A 21,522-nucleotide genomic window follows, 5' to 3' on the forward strand; every position below is an offset into this window, starting at 1 on the left:
AACACCCATTATTGTCCAGGCCAGAGACTATTTTACTGTAGATGGTTTGGGAAAAAGTTTTAGTTCAGCATACGTGTTCATCCTAGTGTTTATGTTCTTTCCCTTTCTCTCCTGGATGGTATTTCTGTGTAAACATCATTGTGGCCATAAAAATATTTGGCTTTCTGTTGTGCTTATTTTCTCAGGGGTTATGAAGTGTATTATGTGTATGCAGTGCATTTAAACTAGACAGAAAGCAAATGTTTGTTTAGTGGAATAGGAAAGAAATGAAATTCATGGCATATATGTGCATATTATTTTTTTTTTTTTAAGTTTATTTATTTATTTTGAGAGAAAGAGTGTGTGAGTGGGGGAGGAGCAGAGAGGGAGGGAGGGAGAGGGAGAGGGAATCCCAAACAGGGTCCACACTGTCAGTGCAGAGCCCAACATGGGGCTCGAACTCATGAACTGTGAGATCATAACCTGAGCCAAAATCAAGAGTTGGAAGCTTAACTGACTGAGCCACCCAGGTGCCCCAATAAATGCTTATTCTTTAAAAAAAATTTTTTTATGTTTATTTTGAGAGAGAGAACAAGTGAGCAGAGGGAGGGGCAGAGAGAGATGGAGAGAGGGAGGATCACAAGCAGGCTCCGCATGTCACAATGCCCAGCCTCACGCGGGGCTCAAACTCATGTGAGGTCATGAGCTCAGCCGAAATCAAGAGCCGGAGGCTTAACCGACTGAGCACCCCTCAATGCATATTCTTAATATATTATCACTTCTATGTATCTGGAGTCCTATATAGATCAAAATCAAGGATTTCGCTTCCTTGAGTCTGGGGGCAGTGGTGGTGGTAGTGGGAATGTCAGCTGCAACAGCTAGCATTTGTAGACCTGTTACCATGTATGTATATGTGTTACATTTGTTATATACATGTTACATGCATGTTTCTAAGGGCTTCGCTTGTATTAGCTTTTTAAAACCTCTCCATAAACCTCAGAGATGGTGGTATTATTATCTCCATTTTATAAATGAGGAAATCGAAGCACAGAGAGGGTAGGAAACTTACCTAAGGTCATACAGCTAGGATACATACTACACTGTCTTGGCAGTTCTCAATCTGAGTTAATTCAAATTTGTATTGTTAACCACTTAAATACATGACTGAAATGTTTCTCCATTACTGTTATTGTTTCCTTTCCTGGGGCTTGAACTCAGTGTGCTTTTTTAGGGGCACTGGTAATTATTTTCAAAGTAAAATTATTTTTTTAAGGTTTTTAAAAGATTATTTTCAAAGTAAAAATGACCAGGCCTCGCGGAGTTCTATATAAATCACTGGAATTACTGAGTTATACTCAAGGAACTAAGGCAGTCCTTCTCACTATGTATTATTAACAATAGTATTTTTAAAATTCAGGTATGAAAATGTTACACATTCAGGAAGGTTCTTCAATTCTGTAAGATATTGAAATGGAAAAATTCATGTGTTTAAATGCTGGCTGGTGGAGTACTGCTTTCAGTTACAGCAGATATGGAATATCTAAATGGTTTGTCAAGAAAAGATAAAGCAAACGTTTTTTCCTATTTAGCAAACAGTAATTCTGGATTCAGAAGTGGTATTTTGCAGGAAGAAAGTTTGCGTTGACAGAGACAGAATGTTCTTGTAAGTTTGAGAAAATTTTTATTAGCTAAGAAATACTGTGGATGCTGTGTAATGAGTCTTAATGCCTTTATGTTAAAGTCAGTATTCCCTCCGCCCCCCCCCCCCCTTTTTTGTTTTTTAGCTCTGAAAAGGACATGGATGAAAATGAAAGCAACCAATCTCTGATGACAAGCAGCCAGTATCCTAAAGAAGCAGTAAGAAAACGCCAAAATTCAGCACGGAGTTCTGTAGGAAGTGATTCTTCTAGGTTTTCCAGGAAAAGTTTCAAATTGGATTACAGACTAGAAGAAGATGTAACTAAATCAAAGAAAGGAAAGGATGGCAGATTTGTCAACCCTTGGCCAACTTGGAAAAATCTCTCTATTCCAAATGTTCTTAGATGGCTAATAATGGAGAAAGATCACAGCAGTGTTCCGTGTTCCAAAGAGGTAGCGTTTGGTTTTTCTGGGGGGCTCTTATTATCACTTAATTTTGCTGTGAATTGTATCATGACACTCAAGTTAGTTAATTGAGCTCCTTTTATATGATAAGGCATAGGGCTAAGTTCTGAGAAGAAAAAGTGAATAAGGTGTCCTCAAGTTCATAACTTAGCAACAAAGTATGTATATGAATAACCACTCTGATCTGGTGGCAATTGGGGTAGGAATAGAGTGCTTTTGAAGTACAGGATGAATGGATAAATAAGATGTGATATACATACATAACACATACAGTCAGTGGAATACTACTCAGCAGTGGAAAAGAATGAAATCTTGCCATTTGCAACAACGTGGATGGAACTGGAGGGTATTATGCGAAGTGAAATAAGTCAGTCAGAGAAAGACAGGTATCATATGTGCTCACTCATGTGGAATTTGAGAAACTTAACAGAAGACCGTGGGAGAAGGGAAGAAAAAAAATAGTTACAAACTGAGAGGGAGGCAAACCATAAGAGATTCTTAAATACAGAGAACAAACTGAGGGTTGATGGGGGAGGGAAGGGGGGAATGGGCATTGAGGAGGGCACTTGTTGGGATGAGCACTGGGTGTTGTACGTAAGCGATAAGTCAAGGGAATCTACTCCCAAAGCCAAGAGCACACTGTATACTCTGTATGTTAGCCAACTTGACAATTAAAAAAAAAAAAAAAGTACAGGAAAGGAAGCGGTGGATCCGAGCTGGTAGGGCTGGAGATGGCTTCTCAGAGGAGGCAATTTGATATTTGATCCGGGCCTAAAAAGATAAAAAGTATTTTGGCAGTGGTTTTCAGGTGGATGATGGCATGAACAAGGTCATGGAGGTGAGAATGTGCATGGCATGTCCCATCAAGTAGTAACCTGATGTGTGTTTGCCCAGAGTGCTTGGCGTCCTTGGACACGGCCGCTAAAACTGTGAAAGGAATCTTCGGATAACCTTTCCAGACCTTAAAAAATTGGCAGTAGGTCACTGACCTTTAAATAAATGATATTTACCTAGGGTGAAACTTTATTTTTTTTTAAGTTTAGTTTCTTATTTTGAGAGAGAGAGCATTCATGTGCAGGGGAGGGGCAGAGAGAGAGAGAGAGAGAGGGGAGAAAGAGAATCCCAAGTAGACTCCGTGCTGTCAGCACAGAGCCTGATGCGGGGCTTGAACTCACAAACTGTGAGATCATGACCTGAGCCGAGATCAAGAGTGGGAGGTTTAACCGACTGAGCCACCCAGGTGCCCCTTTAGGATGAAACTAACATTTGGCATACAGTTTATTAGATCAGTGTGATTACATTTGGCAGGGAGTGGGTGGCTCCCAATTGCAAGAGCTGTTTCTTGCCCCCTCTTTTTTCTTATTTTCTTGCTTCTCTCTACCACCTGTCTCCTTTGGCTTCTCTTTTCTACCAACCTCTGTCCTACAAGGCTTTGGAGGAAGTGGAGAGAGAGAGAGAGAGAGAGAGAGAGAGAGAGAGAGAAAGAGAGAGAGAGAGAACTTGATGTTGGGAGTGGGGGACAAGATGAAAAGAGTGGGGGGCATCCTTGAAGGCTTGATCTGCAGTGGGAAAGACAACAGGGGGAGTGGCTGCTTGTGGTGGTGGTGGTAGATCCTTGGGTAAGCGTGTCTTTTTAAGGACATGGGATTTAAAAACGGTATTAACACTTTGATGCTAAGGAGTGTTCACAGTATTAATCCTAGTTAACAGAGTTGATTAATATGATTAATGCTTTTCTAACACCTTGTTAGAATGAGGCAGGCAGGGCATTAATAGATAAAACCGTATTACGTGTTTCAGCTTTGAGGCCGGGAGGAACAAGAAGCCTCCCCCCACTTGTTTTTTCCTTCTGAAGAAGCCATATGAAGAGCAACATGGAAGGGTGTTGTGAAGAGGAGGGGTAGGGCAGGGGGCTACCTGTTTGGGGTAAATTTCCTACTGGTTTTGAGCCACAGCTTCTAAAACTGCAGAGGCAAGCAGTGGTAATTTTAGATTTGTTTCATTTCATATGGGAAGTGAGCGATCACACGAAGGCAGAAATACATCTGTGTGTTCTAAGGATTTGGAGATATTCTAGAAACTGGGTTGAATGAGAACTTGCCAGGCTAGTGGTTCTGAAGCTCTTTTCCACCCTGGCTCCTTTTGAATGTCTGATGAAAGCTGTACACCTTATGTGGACATAAACACATTGCCTTTTACTGTAATTTCAGTGAGTTCATGGATTCTCTCAAGCCCTTCCTCATTCATTCACTCATCCATTCACTCATCCATTCATTTAGTTACTACTTATTTATTTAACATTTTTTAATGTTTATTTTTGAGAGAGAATGAGAGACTGAGCATAAGTGGGGGAGGGGCAGAGAGAGAGAGGGAGATACAGAATCCGAAGCTGTCAGCACAGAGCCTGACACAGGGCTCAAACCCAGGGACTGTGAGATCATGACCTGAGCCGAAGTTGGACGCTTAACTGACTGGGCCACCTAGGCGCCCCTCATTTAGTTACTATTTATTGAGCACCTGCTGTGTGAGCACACAGTTCTGGGCAGTAGAGGGAGACCCTTGAACAAAGCAGAAAGACACTGTGGCATTCTTGGACCTTGGGTTCAGTGGAAGAGAGAAATAGTAAACAAATGGGTAAAATATGTATTAAAATATGACTAGTGCTTTGAAGAATAACAAAGCAGAGAAAGGAATTAGGGTGGAGATGGGAACTACATTCTTTAATGAAGTGTAAACTTTTTTTTAAAGGCAGAATTGTTTAATTGAAGTATGGTTGACATATAATATTAGTTTGAAATGTGTGACACAGTGATCTGACAGTTATATACATTACTCAGCGCTCACCATGATAAGTGTAGTTACCCTCTGTTACAGTACAAAATTATTACAGAGGGCGCCTGGTGGCTCAGTTGGTTAAGCGTCTGACTTCAGCTCAGCTCATGATCTCACGGTGCCTGAGTTCGAGCCCCACGTCATGCTCTGTGTGGACAGCTCAGAGCCTGGAGCCTGCTTCAGATTCTGTGTCTCCCTCTCTCTCTGCCCCTCCTCTGCTCATGCTCTCTCTCTCTAAAATAAACATTAAGAAACTTTAAAAAAATTATTATGATATTATTGACAGTATTCCCTATGTTGTACTTTTCATTTCTGTGACTTAGTTTATTTTATAACTGGAAGTTTGTACCTCTCAATCCCCTTCACCCATTTCACCCAGTATCCTACACACACCCCTTCTGACAAGCCAGTTTGTTCTCTGTGTGTAGGAGTCTTTCTTTTTTAAATTTACTTGTTTGTTCACGTTTTTTAGATTCCACATAAGGTGAAATCATATGGTGTTTGTCTTTCTCTGTCTAACTTATTTCACATAGTGCCCTCAAGGTCCATCCATGTTATCATTCTTTTTTATGGAGGAGCGATATTCCATGGTGTGTATATATACCACATCTTCTTTAACCATTCATCCATTTTTTTTAAGCCAGAGTTTATTCTTACTTAAAACTAAGAGTCTTTAAAATACCCAAAGCCAGAAGAATTTCCAGGTTTGAGATGGTATCACAGTGAGGTGATGGCTGCTGCTGCTTCTTTTTCTAAAGCCTCAGAAGGATCCTGGGCAATTTTTCTTGAAAATGTTTCTGGTCTGAAAGCTGATGCCTAGTTTGCTTCATACATCAATCCAGTGAGGAAGAAAAGCACAGTGCCAGTAACAGTCGTCATTGCGAGAGAAACACATCTAGGTTCCCCCTCATTTCCACATACAGCTAAGAACTAGATCAGATGCATGTTGACTTTTCTTATTTTCATATGTAACTAAAGCTCCATGTTTAATCCCTTTACATTGGCAAAATTATTAACTTTTACCAACTTTTAAATATGATAGTCTTCCACATTTTCCAGAAAACCACCCCCCAAACATGAAGAATACCTGCTTCAGATGATTGGGTCCATTCAGAATGTAATCAGATTCTGGAAATTGTTTTTGTTAGACATTGGGGGGCTAAAGTGTAGTGAAATAAAACTTCAAATTATTGTTTTGGAAGGAGACAGGATAATATACACATAGGGTTATAATTACTATATATTAGGCAGTTTATATCATTATAACATATATCATATAACATATGTTAATATGTTATAATATAACCTGTAATTTACAGGTCTAAGTAAAATGAAAATTGGTCATTAACAAAGCTAAACCATTTAGTTGGCTATTCAGAAAATCATTTCTTTAACTTGGACCATTTCTGATACTTGCCTTTTCTGGGCAGCATGCCAGTTCACAGGCTTCATGCTGTTGAGACGCTGTCATTGCTTTGGGTTGTTGGAAAGCTCAGTGACTTTGTCTGGTTATTGTTGATTATAGTTACCAGAGTCCAGGGTGGGGGAGGGGGAAGAGACAGTTGGAGAATTTCAAAGAAGGAGGGAGGCAGAATGTCCTGAGGTTCACTGGTTGGAGGAGGCTGTGCTTACCAGTCACTACTATAGAAGTGACTAAGGGACGGTCACATTGGAGTATGAGACAGACATGGAACTGAGAAAACGCATCCTGGACTGGTAGGAAAAGTGGGATACCCGGAGTCTAGAAACCAGGCTCAGGTTCAGGATACCTCACTGAGTACTTGACTTTATTTCTAACAGATCCTCAAGGCACTTTTTTTTTTTTGCGGGGGGGTGGGGGGGCTTGTTTTGTTTTGTTTTGTTTTTTTGTCCATAAGGTTAGGATAAGACAGTTTAGTCCCTAAGATTTTGAGGTTCACATGACACATGAAAGTACTTTGAAAATATAATATACTCTTTAGATGTAAAATATGGAAGAATAGAGTGGTGCCCTTTGAAAAAATGAAAAACATCAATTCTATTTCTGCTGTAGTATGCTAACATGTTGCTTTTTTATCTTTATAAAAATTACATGTATACAGAGTTTCTAAGAAGTCATGGTGCTGAAAGGCTTATTAGACAAATACTGTTCCTCTAACCAGCCCCTGTAACCTGTCCCCCCTCTCTGGAGGCAACAGCTTACAGACCTTTAAGTTGTTTCCTTGGGAGCTTACCTTCATCTTTTATTTATTTTAACTTTATTGTAGTAAGAACACTTAACACGAGATCTACCCTCTTAATTTTTTTTTGAAAATAGTTATTTTTGAGAGAGAGCGGGGGAGGGGCAGAGAATTTCAAGCAGGCTCTGCACTGTCAGCATAGGGGCCAATGTGGGGCTCAATACTACGAACCATGAGATCGTGACTTGAGCCAAAATCAAGAGCAGACTCTCAACTGAGCCCCCCCAGATGCCCTACCCTCTTGAATTTTTAAGTGTGCAAAACATTATTGGTGACTGTAGGCACAGTGTTGTAACAAGCAAGTCTCTAGGGCTTATTCATCGTGCTCAACTGAAACTTTAGGCCTGGCAATAGAAACTGCACATTTCCCTCTCGTCCCAGCCTCTGGTAACCATCATTCCACTTTTTGATTCGGTGAATTTAACTACTTAGATATTAACGTGTGGAACCAAGCAGTGTTTCTGTGTTCCTTCATGTTTAGTGTCAAATTTAACTCCCTCTGTACCCCTCCCCGTCTCTCTCCCACAGGCCTACTTGACCTCTTTATATGCTATGGTGACTGTATCACTGTGACGAACCCAGTCATGGACCGTAGCCATGTCTCCTTTCTTAATATGCTCTTTCCCCCCGAGGTTAGCAATGCCTCATTTTTCACCTGCTTAACTTTGTATGTATTTATGACTGATTATTTCCCTCCTTCTCATTCCTTCTCAACAGCTTTCCTGAGGAGAGACTGTAAGCTGGTTTCTTAGCACTGGGTTCTTTCTGGGCTGACAGCCCTCCCGCTTCTCTGCAAGCTTCCATTCTGGAGTCTCCCTTCACCACCATCCTGGACCCCACTGCCTCTTCAGTGCTGGCTCTGTCTTCTGCACCCCACTTGTTCCTTTTTCTTGAACAGGTTCTATTTTGGTGGAGCACCTTTTTTTTTTTTTTAATGTTTGTTTATTCTGGGGACAGAGAGCTCATGGGCGGGGAAGGGGCAGAGAGGGAGGGAGACAGAGGGTCCGAAGCAGGCTCCACGCTGACACCAGAAAGCCCAGTGCCGGCCTCCAACTGACGAACTGTGAGATCACAACCTGAGCTGAAGTTGAACACTTAACAAACTGAGCCGCCCAGGCACCCTGGTGGAGCACATTCTTAATCAGTTTCCTGAGAAAAGGGTGCATAGAAAGTCAGGTTTTTGAGAACTTGATTGTCTGAAGTATCTTTATTATAATTTTTTTTTTGCCATTTTTAAGTTGTAGTTGACACACAATGTTTATTAGTTCCAGGTGTACAATACAGTGATTTGACAACTCTATATGTTATGCTGTGCTCTCATATCATTGTGTAATACCTTACATTATACCTTTTGTTCCTGTGATTTATTCCATAACTGGAAGCCTGAATCTCCTTTTCTCCTTTACCCATTTTGCCCATCCTCCCAACCCTCTCCCCTCTGGAAATCATCAGTTTGTTCTCTGTATTTATGGGTCTGTTACTGCTTTTTGTTTGTTTATTCATTTGTTTTTTAGATTCTACATATAAAGAAATCATGTGATAGATGGCTTTCTCTGACTTACTTAGCATAATACCCTCTGGGTTCATCCATGTTGTAAATGGCAAGATCTCTCTTTTCTAAGGTTGATTAATAATCCATTATATATATACACTTAATATATATATGTATTATATATGTGTACATGTATGTATATAAATATAATATGTATCCTACATTTTAATTATCTGTTTATCGACACTTAGGTTGCTTCCATTTCTTGGCTATTGTAAATACTGCAGTAAACATAGGGGTGCATATATCTTTACAAATTCATGTTTTCATTTTCTTTGGGTATATACCCAGTAGTGGTGTTACTGGATTGTATGATATTTCTATTTTTAATTTTTTAAACAACCTCCACACTGTTTTCCACAGTGCATCAATTTACATTGCCACCAACAGTGTATGAGCATTCTCTTTTTTCCAAATCCTTGCCAGTGTTTTTTATTTTTTCTCTTTCTTTCTTTCTTTCTTTCTTTCTTTCTTTCTTTCTTTCTTTCTTTCTTTCTTTCTTTCTTTTTATTTTTATTTTTTAAGTAATCTCTACAGTATGGGGCTCAAATCTACAACCCGGAGATCAAAAGTCACATGCTCCCCTGACTGAGCCAATCAGGCGCCTCTTGTTATTTCTTGTCTTTTTCATTTTTTTTTTTACATTTTTTTTTAATGTTTATTTATTTTTGAGAGAGAGAGAGACACACAGACAGAGCGCAAGTGGGAAGGGGCATAGAGAGAGGGAGACACAGAATCCAAAGCAGACTCCAGGCCCGATGCGGGGCTCGAACCCACAAACTGTGAGTCATACCTGAGCTGAAGTCAGATGCTCAACCAACTAAGCCACTGAGGCGCCCCTTGTCTTTTTCATTTTAACCATTCTCACAGGTGTGAGGTGATATCTCATTGTGATTTGATTTGTATTTCCCTGACGATTAGTGATGAGCATCTTTTCATGTGTCTGCTGGTATCTGTATGTCTTTGGAAAAATGTCTATTCAGATTCTCAGCCCATTTTTAAATTGGATTATTTTCTTGGTGTTGAGCTGTATTCTTATATATTTTGGATATTAACCCTTTGTCAGATATATCATTTGCAAATATCTCTTCCCATTCCATAGGTTGCCTTTTCATTTTGTTGATGGTTTTCTTCACTGTGGAAAAACTTTGTTATTTTGGTTTAGTCCCAGTAGTGTATTTTTACTTTTCTTACCCTTGCCTGAGGAGACACATTTAGAAAAATGTTGCTAAGGCAGATGTCCAAGAGATTACTGCCTATATTTTCTTCTAGTTTTATGATTTCAGGTCTCACATTTAGGTCTTTAATCCATTTTGAATTTATTTTTGTGTCTGGTGGAAGAAAGTGGTCCAGTTTCTTTCTTTTCCATGTAGCTGTCCAGTTTTTCCAACACCATTTGTTGAAGAGACTTTCTTTTCTGTATTGTATATTTTTGTCTCCTTGGTCATACATTAATTGACCATATAAGTGTGGGTTTATTTCTTGGCTCTGCTATTCTGTTCTCTTGCTCTGTGTGTCTGTTTAGTGCCAGTGCTATACCGTTGTGAGTGCTGCAGCTTTGTAGTTTATCTTGAAAGCTGTTCCCATCTGTGCTGTCAAGGTGGAGGGCAAATGTTAACCGGGGTGTTCACTTGCCTCTCAGACCCAGAACATTCCGGTATTTACCCACTGTTTGGCCAGAGTAGTTAGGGACTGGCTCCTTTAAATTCTAGTTGTCCTTTTCACCCTGTTTCTGTGCCCCATGCTCCCCTCCCTCAGTACCATCCCTCCCTCCCACTGCAGTCCACAGTGAGCGGGGTGGGAGTTCCCTTCATGACTGTGTCTCCCTCTCTCTTGCTGTTCTCTGTGTGGTCCCTCTTTCATTGTGCAGAAGCTGTTGGGTCAGCCCTCAGTTCTTTGGGAGGAATTGCTCTAAAAATAGGTGTAGATTTGGGATGGCCCTGGAGGAGGTAACCATTCTTGGACCAGAACTGTGTTTCTGTTCTCATTCTTATTGGTAGTATGGGTATAGAATTTTTGTTTGGAAACCGTTTTCTCTCAGAATTTCAAAGTATTATCTCCATGACATTCTTTGTAGTATTGCTGTAGAGAAGTTCAGTGCCAGTCTTGAACCTTTGTATGTCCTGTATTTCCCCTGTAGAAACTTTGAGGATCATCTCTTTTTTGAAACTTATCCCAAGTTGTGTTTTACTTATTGATCATGCTCGATGCCTCGTGATGTGAACTTTCAGATGTGAAAGTTTGTTTCTTTCAGTTCTAGGAAAATTTGAGTATTCTTTGAAAATTTCCTTTCCTCATCCTTTTAATTTATGAAACAACTACGAATTAGGTTGTGGATCACCTAGATCAGTCCTCTGTAGTTTTCTTTTTCCTGTATTTCATCATTTTTTTTGCATTCTCACAGATTTCCTGACAATAAATTCATTTTTAAATACTTTAGTATGTGTTTCAGAGTTTTAAGAGGTAGTGACAATGTCAAAATTTGAGTTTCTTTAAAAAAGAAAATACAAATACCTTATGATCTTAACTATGCATAGAAATAGGACTGTGTCTAAAGATAGCATAATGTTAACAGTGGTTATAATCTCTGCAAACAGATGTATGGATGGCTGCTCTTCTTTATATTTTACTGGATTTTCCAAACATTTTATGAAAGGTATTTTCTTTTATAATCAAGGAGAAGTTTAAAAATATTAAGCCATTCTGATGGATCTAGTACGCCTGCTACACACAGCATGGCAAAAATATAAAACATTACCATTGATAATTGAGGTATTTTGGTAACATCCATCTCTGTTCCGTGTTCACATAATATCGGCAAAATAAATGTGAAAAAGAAAAATAGTTTTTATTTAAATCAGAGTTGCAAAGCAAAACTGTGAATTTCCTCAGTAAAAAGATACTTTCAGTCGGAAGAAAAGGCTTAACTAAATTCTTTAAACATAATTATTTTTAAAAACATTTTAGCAGATTTGCATCATCTCTCATGCGCACACATATTCTTAAAATAATTATATTATTAAGAATATGGGTTTCATTGTTTTAAAGTTAATGAGTAAAAGTTATGCCATGGAGAAAGCTATGGTTTAATGAAAAGGTAGGGTCTTTAGAGCCAGGAAGACCTCAGTTCCACTCCTGAGTGAGCGTGCATGCGCTTGCTGTGTGCCCTGGGCAACCTTCTTAGTGATCCCTCCCCCTCCGTCTGGGTATCTGTAAAATGGCAGTGACATTCCTTCATTAGAGTTAGATGACAGAACCCACCTATGGCATCTGGCAAAGAATAGTGGTTGAATGAATGTTAGGATTTTTCCCTTTCCCAAAGAAAAGTAAATATTAACTAGTATCCTGATTAATTATGGGCCTAGGGATTTTCCCAGTTGCCAGCCAAGAAAGTCCTAACCTAGTAAAGAAAATGCCAAGTGAGTGCTTGGTTTCTTCAAATAAGAATTTCCCTACCCCCATCTACGTGCTTTTTTTTAACTTTAATAAAATCTTAAATAATAATAAAGTAATCTCTATACCCAACATGGGGCTCAAACTTAAAACCCTGAAATCAGTATTCACATGCCCTACCAACTGAGCCAACCAAGTGCCCCTCTAACTGCTTTTTCAAACTCTGATTATCAGGGGGTGCCTGGCTGGCTCATGCCAGGCGGTAGAACATGTGACTCTTGATCTCAGGGTCATGAGTTCAAGCCCCATGTTGGACATGGAGCCTGCTTAAAAAAATTGTGAAAACACCAACTCTGATTAGGACAAAGTTATTTTTTCTTTTTTTGAATCTCAGTTGTTGACTGATTATTATGGGACATAGTGTTAGAGATCAGATTCTTTAAGGTGCTCTTTTGTAATGGGCTGAGAAACCATATGGCGTGCAGAAACATGGTGTGATTGCTTAATTCAGATGTCTTGTCAGTACTTTGCTTTTTAAAAAAAAAAAAACAGCTTAGGTGAGCTATAATTCACATACTCTACAGCTGACCTGTTTTAAATGTACAGTTCAGTGGTTTTCAGTACACTCCGAGTTGTGCAACCATTCCCACATTTAATACATTTTCATTACCCCAAAAAGAAACCTCATGTCCTTACTCAGCAGCTCCTAGTTCTCTTACCCTCCTGCATCCCCTGGAAATCACGCATCTATCTTCTGTCTCTACGGACTTGCCTCTTGTGGACATTTCATATAAATAGGATCATACAGTCTGTGGTCTTTGGTGACTGGCTTCTTTCAGCACTTTACCTGTCAATCTTCTGTTTGGAGAGCAAGGTGAGGCAGCCAGAGGTGCTCTGCTAAAGGTTTAGTCAGAAGATACTGTGGCTTTTAAAACTTAGAGCAAAAGGGCGCCTGAGTAGCTCAGTTGGTTAGGCATTCGACTTCGGCTCAGGTCATGATCTTGTGGTTCGGGAGTTTGAGCCCACATACCGGGCTCTGTGCTGACAGCTCAGAGCCTGGAGCCTGCTCTGGATTGTATGTCTCCCTCTCTCTCTGCCCCTCCCCTGCCTGCACGCACGCTCGCTCTCTCTTCAAAAATAAGCAGAAAAAATTTTTTTTAATTAATAAAAAAAAAAACTTAGAGCAAAAAAGAGGTGCAGCTGTTTTCAGGGAATTTTATTACAGATATTTTGATGCACTATTTAAACATGATGCTGCTTAAGATTTTTTAAATGGTTTTAATAACAATTCAAGTTCCACATATTGAAAAAATGCAATTGAATGAGTTTTGACTTGTTTATATATTCATGAAAAGATCACAGGATGATGTACATCCTGTCATCTCCAATAGTTGCCTTGTATCCCTAGTAATGCATCTCATATCCCTGGGCTGGTACTTGTGGCTTTTTTTTTTTTTTTTAATATGTATTAAATGAGAAAATTAGGACTGACTTAGGAGTCCGTGGGGGGAGATAGTATGTGTGGAGGCTAGCGGGCTGACCTTGTGTGACTGTCATCACTATTTGTTTTCTCCTCTGTAAAATAGCATTAGTTAACAGGAGCTACCTGCAGTATTATGGTTGGTCCTAAGTTAAACATTTTTAATGAAGTAGTTAGTATGGCGACTAACACTCCATAAATGATAGCTCTTGTTAGTGTTATTTTGTGTTATACTAAAGTACTTGACATATTGGATGATTCATCACCATTGCTACTATGTGCCTAGTGTGACGCCTAATACTCAGATACTCAGTTTATATTAATTCTCTCCCTTTTCCCTCATGGTTGATAAGTATACCACATGACATTTGTTATTGTTCAGTAGCCCTAACTCCTACCAACTTTGAGAACAGATCTGAAAAATTTCCACTCATTCATCCAACAGATTTTGTCGAGCACATGATGTGTTTGTCCCTGCACTGTGCATTGCGCCCCGTGGATGGTTCCAAGTTGAGTAAGACGTGAGATACATCCTGTATACGCCCATCCAGGGTTTGGGCAGAATATCCATGGATGGTGCATGAACAGAGTGGGGTGGAAGTTGAGTGGCTGGAGTGATTGTCCCGGTCTGTGGAGACTTGGTGTTGGCCCCGTGAAGGGTATGTAGTTAAAGGTCTCAAAGGGATCAGAGGGAAGGCATTTTAACCTGAGAAATGGGTTCAGTATTGTGCAGGGCTCCCGAGCTCTATCTGGGAGCAGGAATCAGTCCCAGTGTCGGTGGGGCACAGCCCTGCAGGAGTTGGGTGAGACACAGCTGGAGAGGAAGACTGGGGGAATCCACCCCAGGCTTCCTCCTGGGCCGAGGAGGGGAGTCGTGTTTTGTCAGTAGAGAGCCTGTAAAGATGTTCCAGAAAGGGAGACAGTTGTATGGTAAGTAGACTATTTTTGAGGTGGCTCTGGTGTATGGATTGAGTTTGACAGTAAGACAGTTTAGTGATCAAGGAAACGGGTAAAAATACAGAGTTGGTGCCTGATTGTTTGTCCAGGTTGTGGTTTCTTTCCCCTCCCGGAATACTTGCAGAGTGTTTACGGTGTGCCAGCTGCTCCTGATGTGGTTGGTCCCCACCACAATGAAGTGTAGGTACAATTATACTCCTTTCTCAGATGGGGAAACTAAGGGTTAGGGTGGCTTAGAGGGTGTTTGCATTGCCCTCCACCTCTGCTGCTCCTTCTCTTCCCCTGTCGGGACCCTTTTCCCATTCAGACCATCTCTGTGACCTCAGCTTTCCTTCCCTGGCATCTCCCCCCATTCCCTCTCTTGCCTCCACCTCCCTGCGGTCCCCTTTGTTCAGTCTTCATCTGTCATGGCAGCTGTTGTGACCACACTCCAGGTCGTCATTTGCATTCCAGAATGTTTTCTCTAAACATAAATTGGGACAAATCTTTTTTTTTAAGATACTTCCTGTCTGGCATTCAAGGCTTTTATTGTGTTCTCATCCTTCATAGATTGTCGCCTGTCTCCAAATGCCACTTTTGTTCCTGTTTGGCTCTTTGCCTTTGCTTGGGCATTTTCTCCACCTAAAATGACCTCCTTCCTTTTCTCTGCATCATGAACTTCTTGTCAATTGGTCAGGAAACTCACACAGATTACTGTGTCGCCTTAGGCGACTGGACTCTTTATTCCTTCTTATTGGGCTGTAGTGTGTCTTGTATTTTACGTAATTATCCAATACCAGACTTGTTAAAACTGATTTGCTGCAACTTACAAAAATCCACGTAGCGGTAAAAAACAGATGAACAGAGAAGAGCAAAAGGACTCTTAGGGTAGAGAAATAAAGCCAAGTATAAAGTTAGTATAGAAACATGTGCTGTCATGCCCTGCACAATGTTGGAAGTAGCTTTTTCCCAACTTCCTGGTGCAAAGAGGGAAGCATGAACTGTTACGAGTTTTCCCAGTGGCCAGATGAATAAGGCCAGTTGCTCTGGTGAAGAGCTTTTCCTGATACTGAGGATTGAGAGAAATGTTTCTGGGGTGAGTGAGAAGGTGGGGAAGGAGGTTGGAGATATACTGAGTCTTAAAGACCTCTCTCCAGTACATACACGGCCAGGTTCATGAGGCGTCTTCCTGTAAATGACCTTGATACAGCGGTAGAGCATAATAATAAAGCACAACTTAGAAAACAGTTTTATAAAAGCCAGGACTGTGACCCTACAACAGAGCTTCTGTAAGGATAAAATGGAGAATAACCAAAGAAGTAATGCTTCTGTTTTGTTCTGGTTACTGTTTTACATCTATTTACCCCCAAAAGCAGTCACCTTCTCATAGGCAGGGACCATGTTCTGCTTTGGTTTGATCCGAAGGAGAAAACCTTATGGGTGAGGAATGAGGAGAGCCGTCCGTGACTGGGGTTTGCTCAGTGCTCTGCTTCGAGTTCTGTGTGCTCAGATTCATATCTGAGATACAAGGTCTACCAATAAATGGCTGTAAGTTTTCTTTACTCTGTCCAGGAGCCCACCTGTTTCTGACACCATTTTTAGCAGCAAATGCACCAGCCAAGTAAAGGGGCAGAGTGACTGCAGCTAGGCTACAGTTTTGCTTCCAGCACTTACAGAAGAGAGCTTCTAAAATTTTAAATAAATTCAGCAATGCTTGAAGTTGCACATTTAATTTTCCCTTTGTGTACTGCATCTGGGACTAAGACGACCTGATACTGTCATGATTACTGAGTCAGATTTGGAAAGAGGTATGCATTTTCATGCAAAAGGCAAAAATAGCAAATTTATTGAATGAGGTCATTTCTCCTCAAATAGCCCTTCTCTCTATAATCAGAGTCCAAATATGTTGTGATACCTTTTATCCCCCCCACTAACAGCTGCTTTTCTCCCTTTCTTTCTGTGCATAGGAACTTGATAAAGAGCTTCCAGTGCTGAGGCCGTATTTTATCGATGACCCCGAAGAAGCTGGGGTGCGGGAAGCTGGCCTCAGAGTCACATGGCTGGGACATGCGACAGTCATGGTGGAAATGGACGAGCTCATATTTCTCACAGACCCCGTCTTTAGCTCCCGTGCATCACCATCGCAGCACATGGGTCCGAAGCGGTTCCGTCGTCCCCCGTGCACCATAGGTGAACTCCCCCCGATAGATGCTGTCCTTATCAGTCACAACCACTATGACCACCTGGACTACAATTCTGTCATCGCTCTGAATGAACGATTTGGTCAGGAGTTGCGATGGTTTGTGCCTTTGGGTCTCCTCGACTGGATGCAGAAGTGCGGCTGTGAGAATGTGATCGAGCTGGACTGGTGGGAGGAGAATTGTGTCCCCGGACACGATAAGGTCACCTTTGTCTTTACGCCTTCCCAGCACTGGTGCAAAAGGACTCTCGTGGATGACAACAAGGTTCTGTGGGGCAGCTGGTCTGTCTTGGGGCCTTGGAGCCGATTTTTTTTTGCAGGAGACACTGGCTATTGCCCTGCCTTTGAAGAGATAGGAAAAAGGTTTGGACCTTTTGACCTTGCAGCTATTCCCATCGGAGCATATGAACCAAGGTATGTGCACTTCCCAGGATGGCAGCCCTGCTACGTAATAAGTGGCCTCAACTCTGAAGTAGTTGAGTTTGTGGTCATTTGTGATCTCCTTTCTGATTTTGCTGGTGGACTTTTGGTGGTGGTGGCGTTATTGGGGGGTGGTGGGTCAGATTCAATTAAATTTCTTTTGAAAGCGTTTCAATCATACCATTAAGTAATTACTCAGAATCAGAAATTATATCACCCAGAAAGATGGACCAAGGTTTAAAGAATTGCCATAACCTAGCTACAAGTTGGCATTCGGTTCTGACTTAAGTTGAACCTACCAGCCAGTAATCAAACCTAGCTCACATTCTTCACATGGAGGACATGCTACATAACTACCTTTCACTTCACATCTGGTGTGCACCTGTCCCCAGCCTGTAGCCCTCCTGTGTTTGGCAGAGAAAAGGCGAGGAAAGCTAGCAATCAGTCCCTTGCAATGGTGTTACTTCAGTCTGTACTGAAGTTAATGTGGCAGTGACCCCACGGCATGCCCCTCGCCCACAGTCAGAGCAGTTTAAAGGTCACACTCGCACTGGAGACCGAGGAGACCCAGCCCTGCCTGTGTTCTATTTCATCTTGTCTAAGGAAAAGAGAAGCGACTTCAAAGAATTCAGTTAGATTTCAGCTAACTGGGTGACAGGAACAAGTTAAACACTAAAGTACATGCACAGATACAGAATTGTATGTATTATGGCATTTTATTTCAGCAATCCTACAAGCAGTAAAACACTAGTTCAAAAATGAATTGAGCAAATCCGATGATTAGTTTCCATCTGATTTTGTTACATGTATTTAACCTGTAAGGTTCACTAAAAACCATTTCTTCACTATCTTTATGAATGCTTGCTTCTTTCTCCCTCTTTTTTTTCTAGTTTAAGAGGCTGGACACTTTTACCTTATTTTAAAATATTATGAATCTGTAGTAGTGCTTGAACTACACTTTTCCACTGTAATTCTAATGAAATCTCTCAAAACATCCTGTTTTCAAACCAATTTCATATAGTATTGATCTTTCCTCAGTATATGTTCCTACTGTATTAGAATATCTCATTTGTAATTATGAAAACTCTTCCTGTGTCACAGTATATAAAGATCATATAGGGGCGCCTGGGTGGCACAGTCGGTTAAGCGTCCGACTTCAGCCAGGTCACGATCTCGCGGTCTGTGAGTTCGAGCCCCGCGTCAGGCTCTGGGCTGATGGCTCGGAGCCTGGAGCCTGTTTCTGATTCTGTGTCTCCCTCTCTCTCTGCCCCTCCCCTGTTCATGCTCTGTCTCTCTCTGTCCCAAAAATAAAAAAAAAAAAAAAAAAAAAAAAGATCATATATATGGGATGGTAGAATGTGTACGGATTAACTACACAAATTCATTCACAGAATTCCCTCTTCCTGCTGCACTGTAGCTGTCTTAAGATGGGTGAAAGCCAGGAGGGCAGAATTTGCTCTAAGAGAATTAAAGTGTGGTAGCCTCTACTGTGTAATCCATTGCTCTGGTCAGTACTGACAGGTTTAGAAATAAGGTTACCAACAACTTCAGAGTACTCTATAAATGTGAAATGATTACACCAAAACGGCTTTCAGTAGTAGACCTGTAACATTCGTACTTACATTATAGTATGGTCTACGTATTCCATCCAGGTCGGTTAGGAAGTTTTGTGTGTTTTGTTTCGTTTTGTTTTCAAGTAGGCTTCACACCCAGAGCAGAGTCCAATGCAGGGCTTGAATTCACAACTCTGAGATCACGACCTGAGCTGATTCAAGAGTCAGATGCCTAACTCACTAAGCCAGCCAGGCACATCCCCACCCACTGTTTTTTTTTTTTTAAAGTAAGCTCTACACCCAATGTGGGGCTTGAACTCATGACCCTGATGTGAAGAACTGCATGCTGAGCTAGCCAGGTGCCCAGGATGTTTTTATTGTAACTTTCACACCAAAATAAAAACTTTATATTTATTTCAGGTAGACGTGAAGGTGGAAAGCAAATCCCTTTGATTTGTTGTAGGAATTAAAAAAAAAAAAAATCAACAGAAACACCAAAAACTGTTTTGATCCTGCCCCGAATTCCGAGTGTCAGGAAATAGGGCAGAATAGTACTTCTCTAGTCTGCTGTTGAGGAGAACACAGTGGCTTTGTTCCTAGGCTCCCAGGAGGCCCAGCAGCTCCTAACAGTAAATAACAGCCCTTTAGCTGTTGGAGATGGATAGCTTTTCCATGCTGTGTTGTCTAAAATCCAGAAGCACCTGTGTCAGATCCATGTCCATGAGTCTTAACTGCAGCAGAGCTGGCAGTAGCAGAGCTGAGATCCACATTCCCAGCAGCTGGTCGAGCTGGGAGGGGTCCCCGTGCAGGCCACTGCCTCCTGAACCCCACTCTTTCACAGGCATTCGGCAGCCTTACACTGTTTCCACACTCTCTTTGTTCAGTCCCCAGCGTGTACCCTGTGCTTGCTCAATCCTACGCCTCAGTGTTCAGCTGTAGGATGCTCAAATAAAATCCTTGAATGGTAATTGGGTTTTTTTTGCTCCCAGTTTTTCAATTTTATACCCTAATTTTTGCTTTTTGCTTCATGCATTAAAATCGGTTTCAGCAATTTAGGTTCTTTTGAATTGCACTTTTGGTTTCTAGTCATTTATCCATTATCCAGTTTCTTTGATTCATATCAAGATTGCAAAATACCTTTTTAACGATTAAGACCTACCTTTAGAATAAATCATCAGTAAAATCAAATACACATGAAACAACATCTTACGTTTCAAAGGGGAGTTTTGCTTGAGACTTAGCTGTGGCGTCACTGGGTTTGTGCAAGTAAGATTTTTGCTTTTTTTCCAGCAGGAAAGTGGGCTCAAAACAGATGTTTTTGCCTAATGTCTTATTCCTGTGCATAACCTTAAAGGTTGATTACATGAAGTAGTAATTATAACTTACTGCACATTTCAAAGGCCAGAATTAATAAATTGCTGTTTTATCAGGTGGTTTATGAAATACCAGCATATAGACCCAGAAGAAGCTGTAAGGATTCACATCGATGTTCAGACAAAGAAATCTGTGGCAATTCACTGGGGAACTTTTGCCTTAGCAAATGAGGTGAGTTTGTGATAAAAGTAACTTCTGTTATGTGTTTGACCTGAGAGGATCCTGGGATCAGCACACCTTGCAGTGTGTTCAGAGATCAGACAAGAATGAGAACCTGCACAGTCCTCAAATGAATTAAGGGGGTAAACCACATTAGTTAAACCATATTCATATACAGTGAAAAAAAAAACCACCTCATTACATGCTGTTCTTTTGGAAGCATGGGTTTATATAACTAAAACAGGTATAATCTTGGAAAATAGAAAAATGAATCATGTCTTCCCTCTCAAGGGGGCTTTTGTTACAGCAGATGTAAGCTGTATACATAACTCTAAAATGTGTTGAAAGGACTGACTGCTTCATGGTGAAATAAAGTGCTCTCAAGAGTCACATGTTTGATTTGGAGGGATCAGGGAGGGCTTTATGGGAGAGGTGATATCTGAATGTGGCTGTGAGAAGGCATTTCAAGAGGAGTAAGGGGCAGAGCATAGACTTAGAGGCAGCAAGTGAGGGGAACAGTGAGTGTATGGATGTGATGTGGAGGACAACGGGGGAAGTGAGGCTGGACAGCCTGGAATTTTCAGGAATGTTATTCATCCAGTAAACAGTGAGTGTCTGCTCTGTGCCAGGCAATGGATAAATGGTGGCTTTATTCCTAGACTGATTTTTTTCCTCAGCAAAAAACGTTTTCTCTTTTCTTGGATCTGGGGCCTGTCCTAAGTAAAAAATTAGAAGTGGATGGGCAAGGGGCACCTGGTTAGCTCAGTCGATTAAGCATCCAACTCTTGATTTCGGCTCAGGTCATGATCCCAGGGTTGTGAGATTGAGCCCCACGTTGGGCTTTGTGCTGTGTGGAGGCTGCTTAGGATTCTCTCTCCCATCTTCCCCCCACCCTGCCTTTCTTCCCCGCTCTCCGCTTGCAAACACTCTTTCTCTCTCAAAAAAAAAAAAAAAAGTTGAACTTGGCTTCTCCTACTTTGCTTTGTGTGGCCTCTTCCACATCCCAGGGCCTCTCTGCAGGAACCCTGTGATTTCAGGCTGTTCTAGGCACTCCCTCTGCCTGATTTCTGGCCTGCCGTCTCCCTAAGTTGTATCTTTTTCTGTAGTTACCTAAAACACTGCCTGCCCACCCCTACTGCCCCCAGTTAGGATTCCCGTCCCATGATGCAGCAACCCTGAGCCACGCTAGGGGGAGATGGAATGGAGCAAATAAATGAATGACCACAGGGCCAGGGGAGGATGAAGGGGAACAGGAGTATGTGTGTGTATTTGAAAAGGAAATTGGATACTGCTTCCCAGTGGCATACCATACTATTCAGTGG

At 41.2% G+C, this 21,522-nt stretch overlaps 1 protein-coding gene across 4 annotated transcripts in view; it reads left to right on the forward strand.

Moving 5' to 3' along the window:
* The window catches only part of NAPEPLD (N-acyl phosphatidylethanolamine phospholipase D), a 46,564-nt gene that overhangs the window by 19,905 nt on the left and 5,137 nt on the right, over positions 1–21,522 (forward strand). For all 4 annotated transcript variants that reach the window (XM_019451257.2, XM_019451260.2, XM_019451258.2 and 1 more), the window contains exons 2-4: positions 1,764–2,070; positions 16,462–17,108; positions 20,098–20,212. In XM_019451257.2, the coding sequence (XP_019306802.1) occupies positions 1,764–2,070; positions 16,462–17,108; positions 20,098–20,212 (1,069 nt within the window). The remainder of the gene's footprint in view (positions 1–1,763; positions 2,071–16,461; positions 17,109–20,097; positions 20,213–21,522) is intronic.

The sequence above is a fragment of the Panthera pardus genome, unplaced genomic scaffold (genome assembly GCF_024362965.1).
Source record: "Panthera pardus isolate Hobbes unplaced genomic scaffold, ASM2436296v1 HiC_scaffold_8, whole genome shotgun sequence".
Classification (NCBI taxonomy): Eukaryota; Metazoa; Chordata; class Mammalia; order Carnivora; family Felidae; genus Panthera; species Panthera pardus.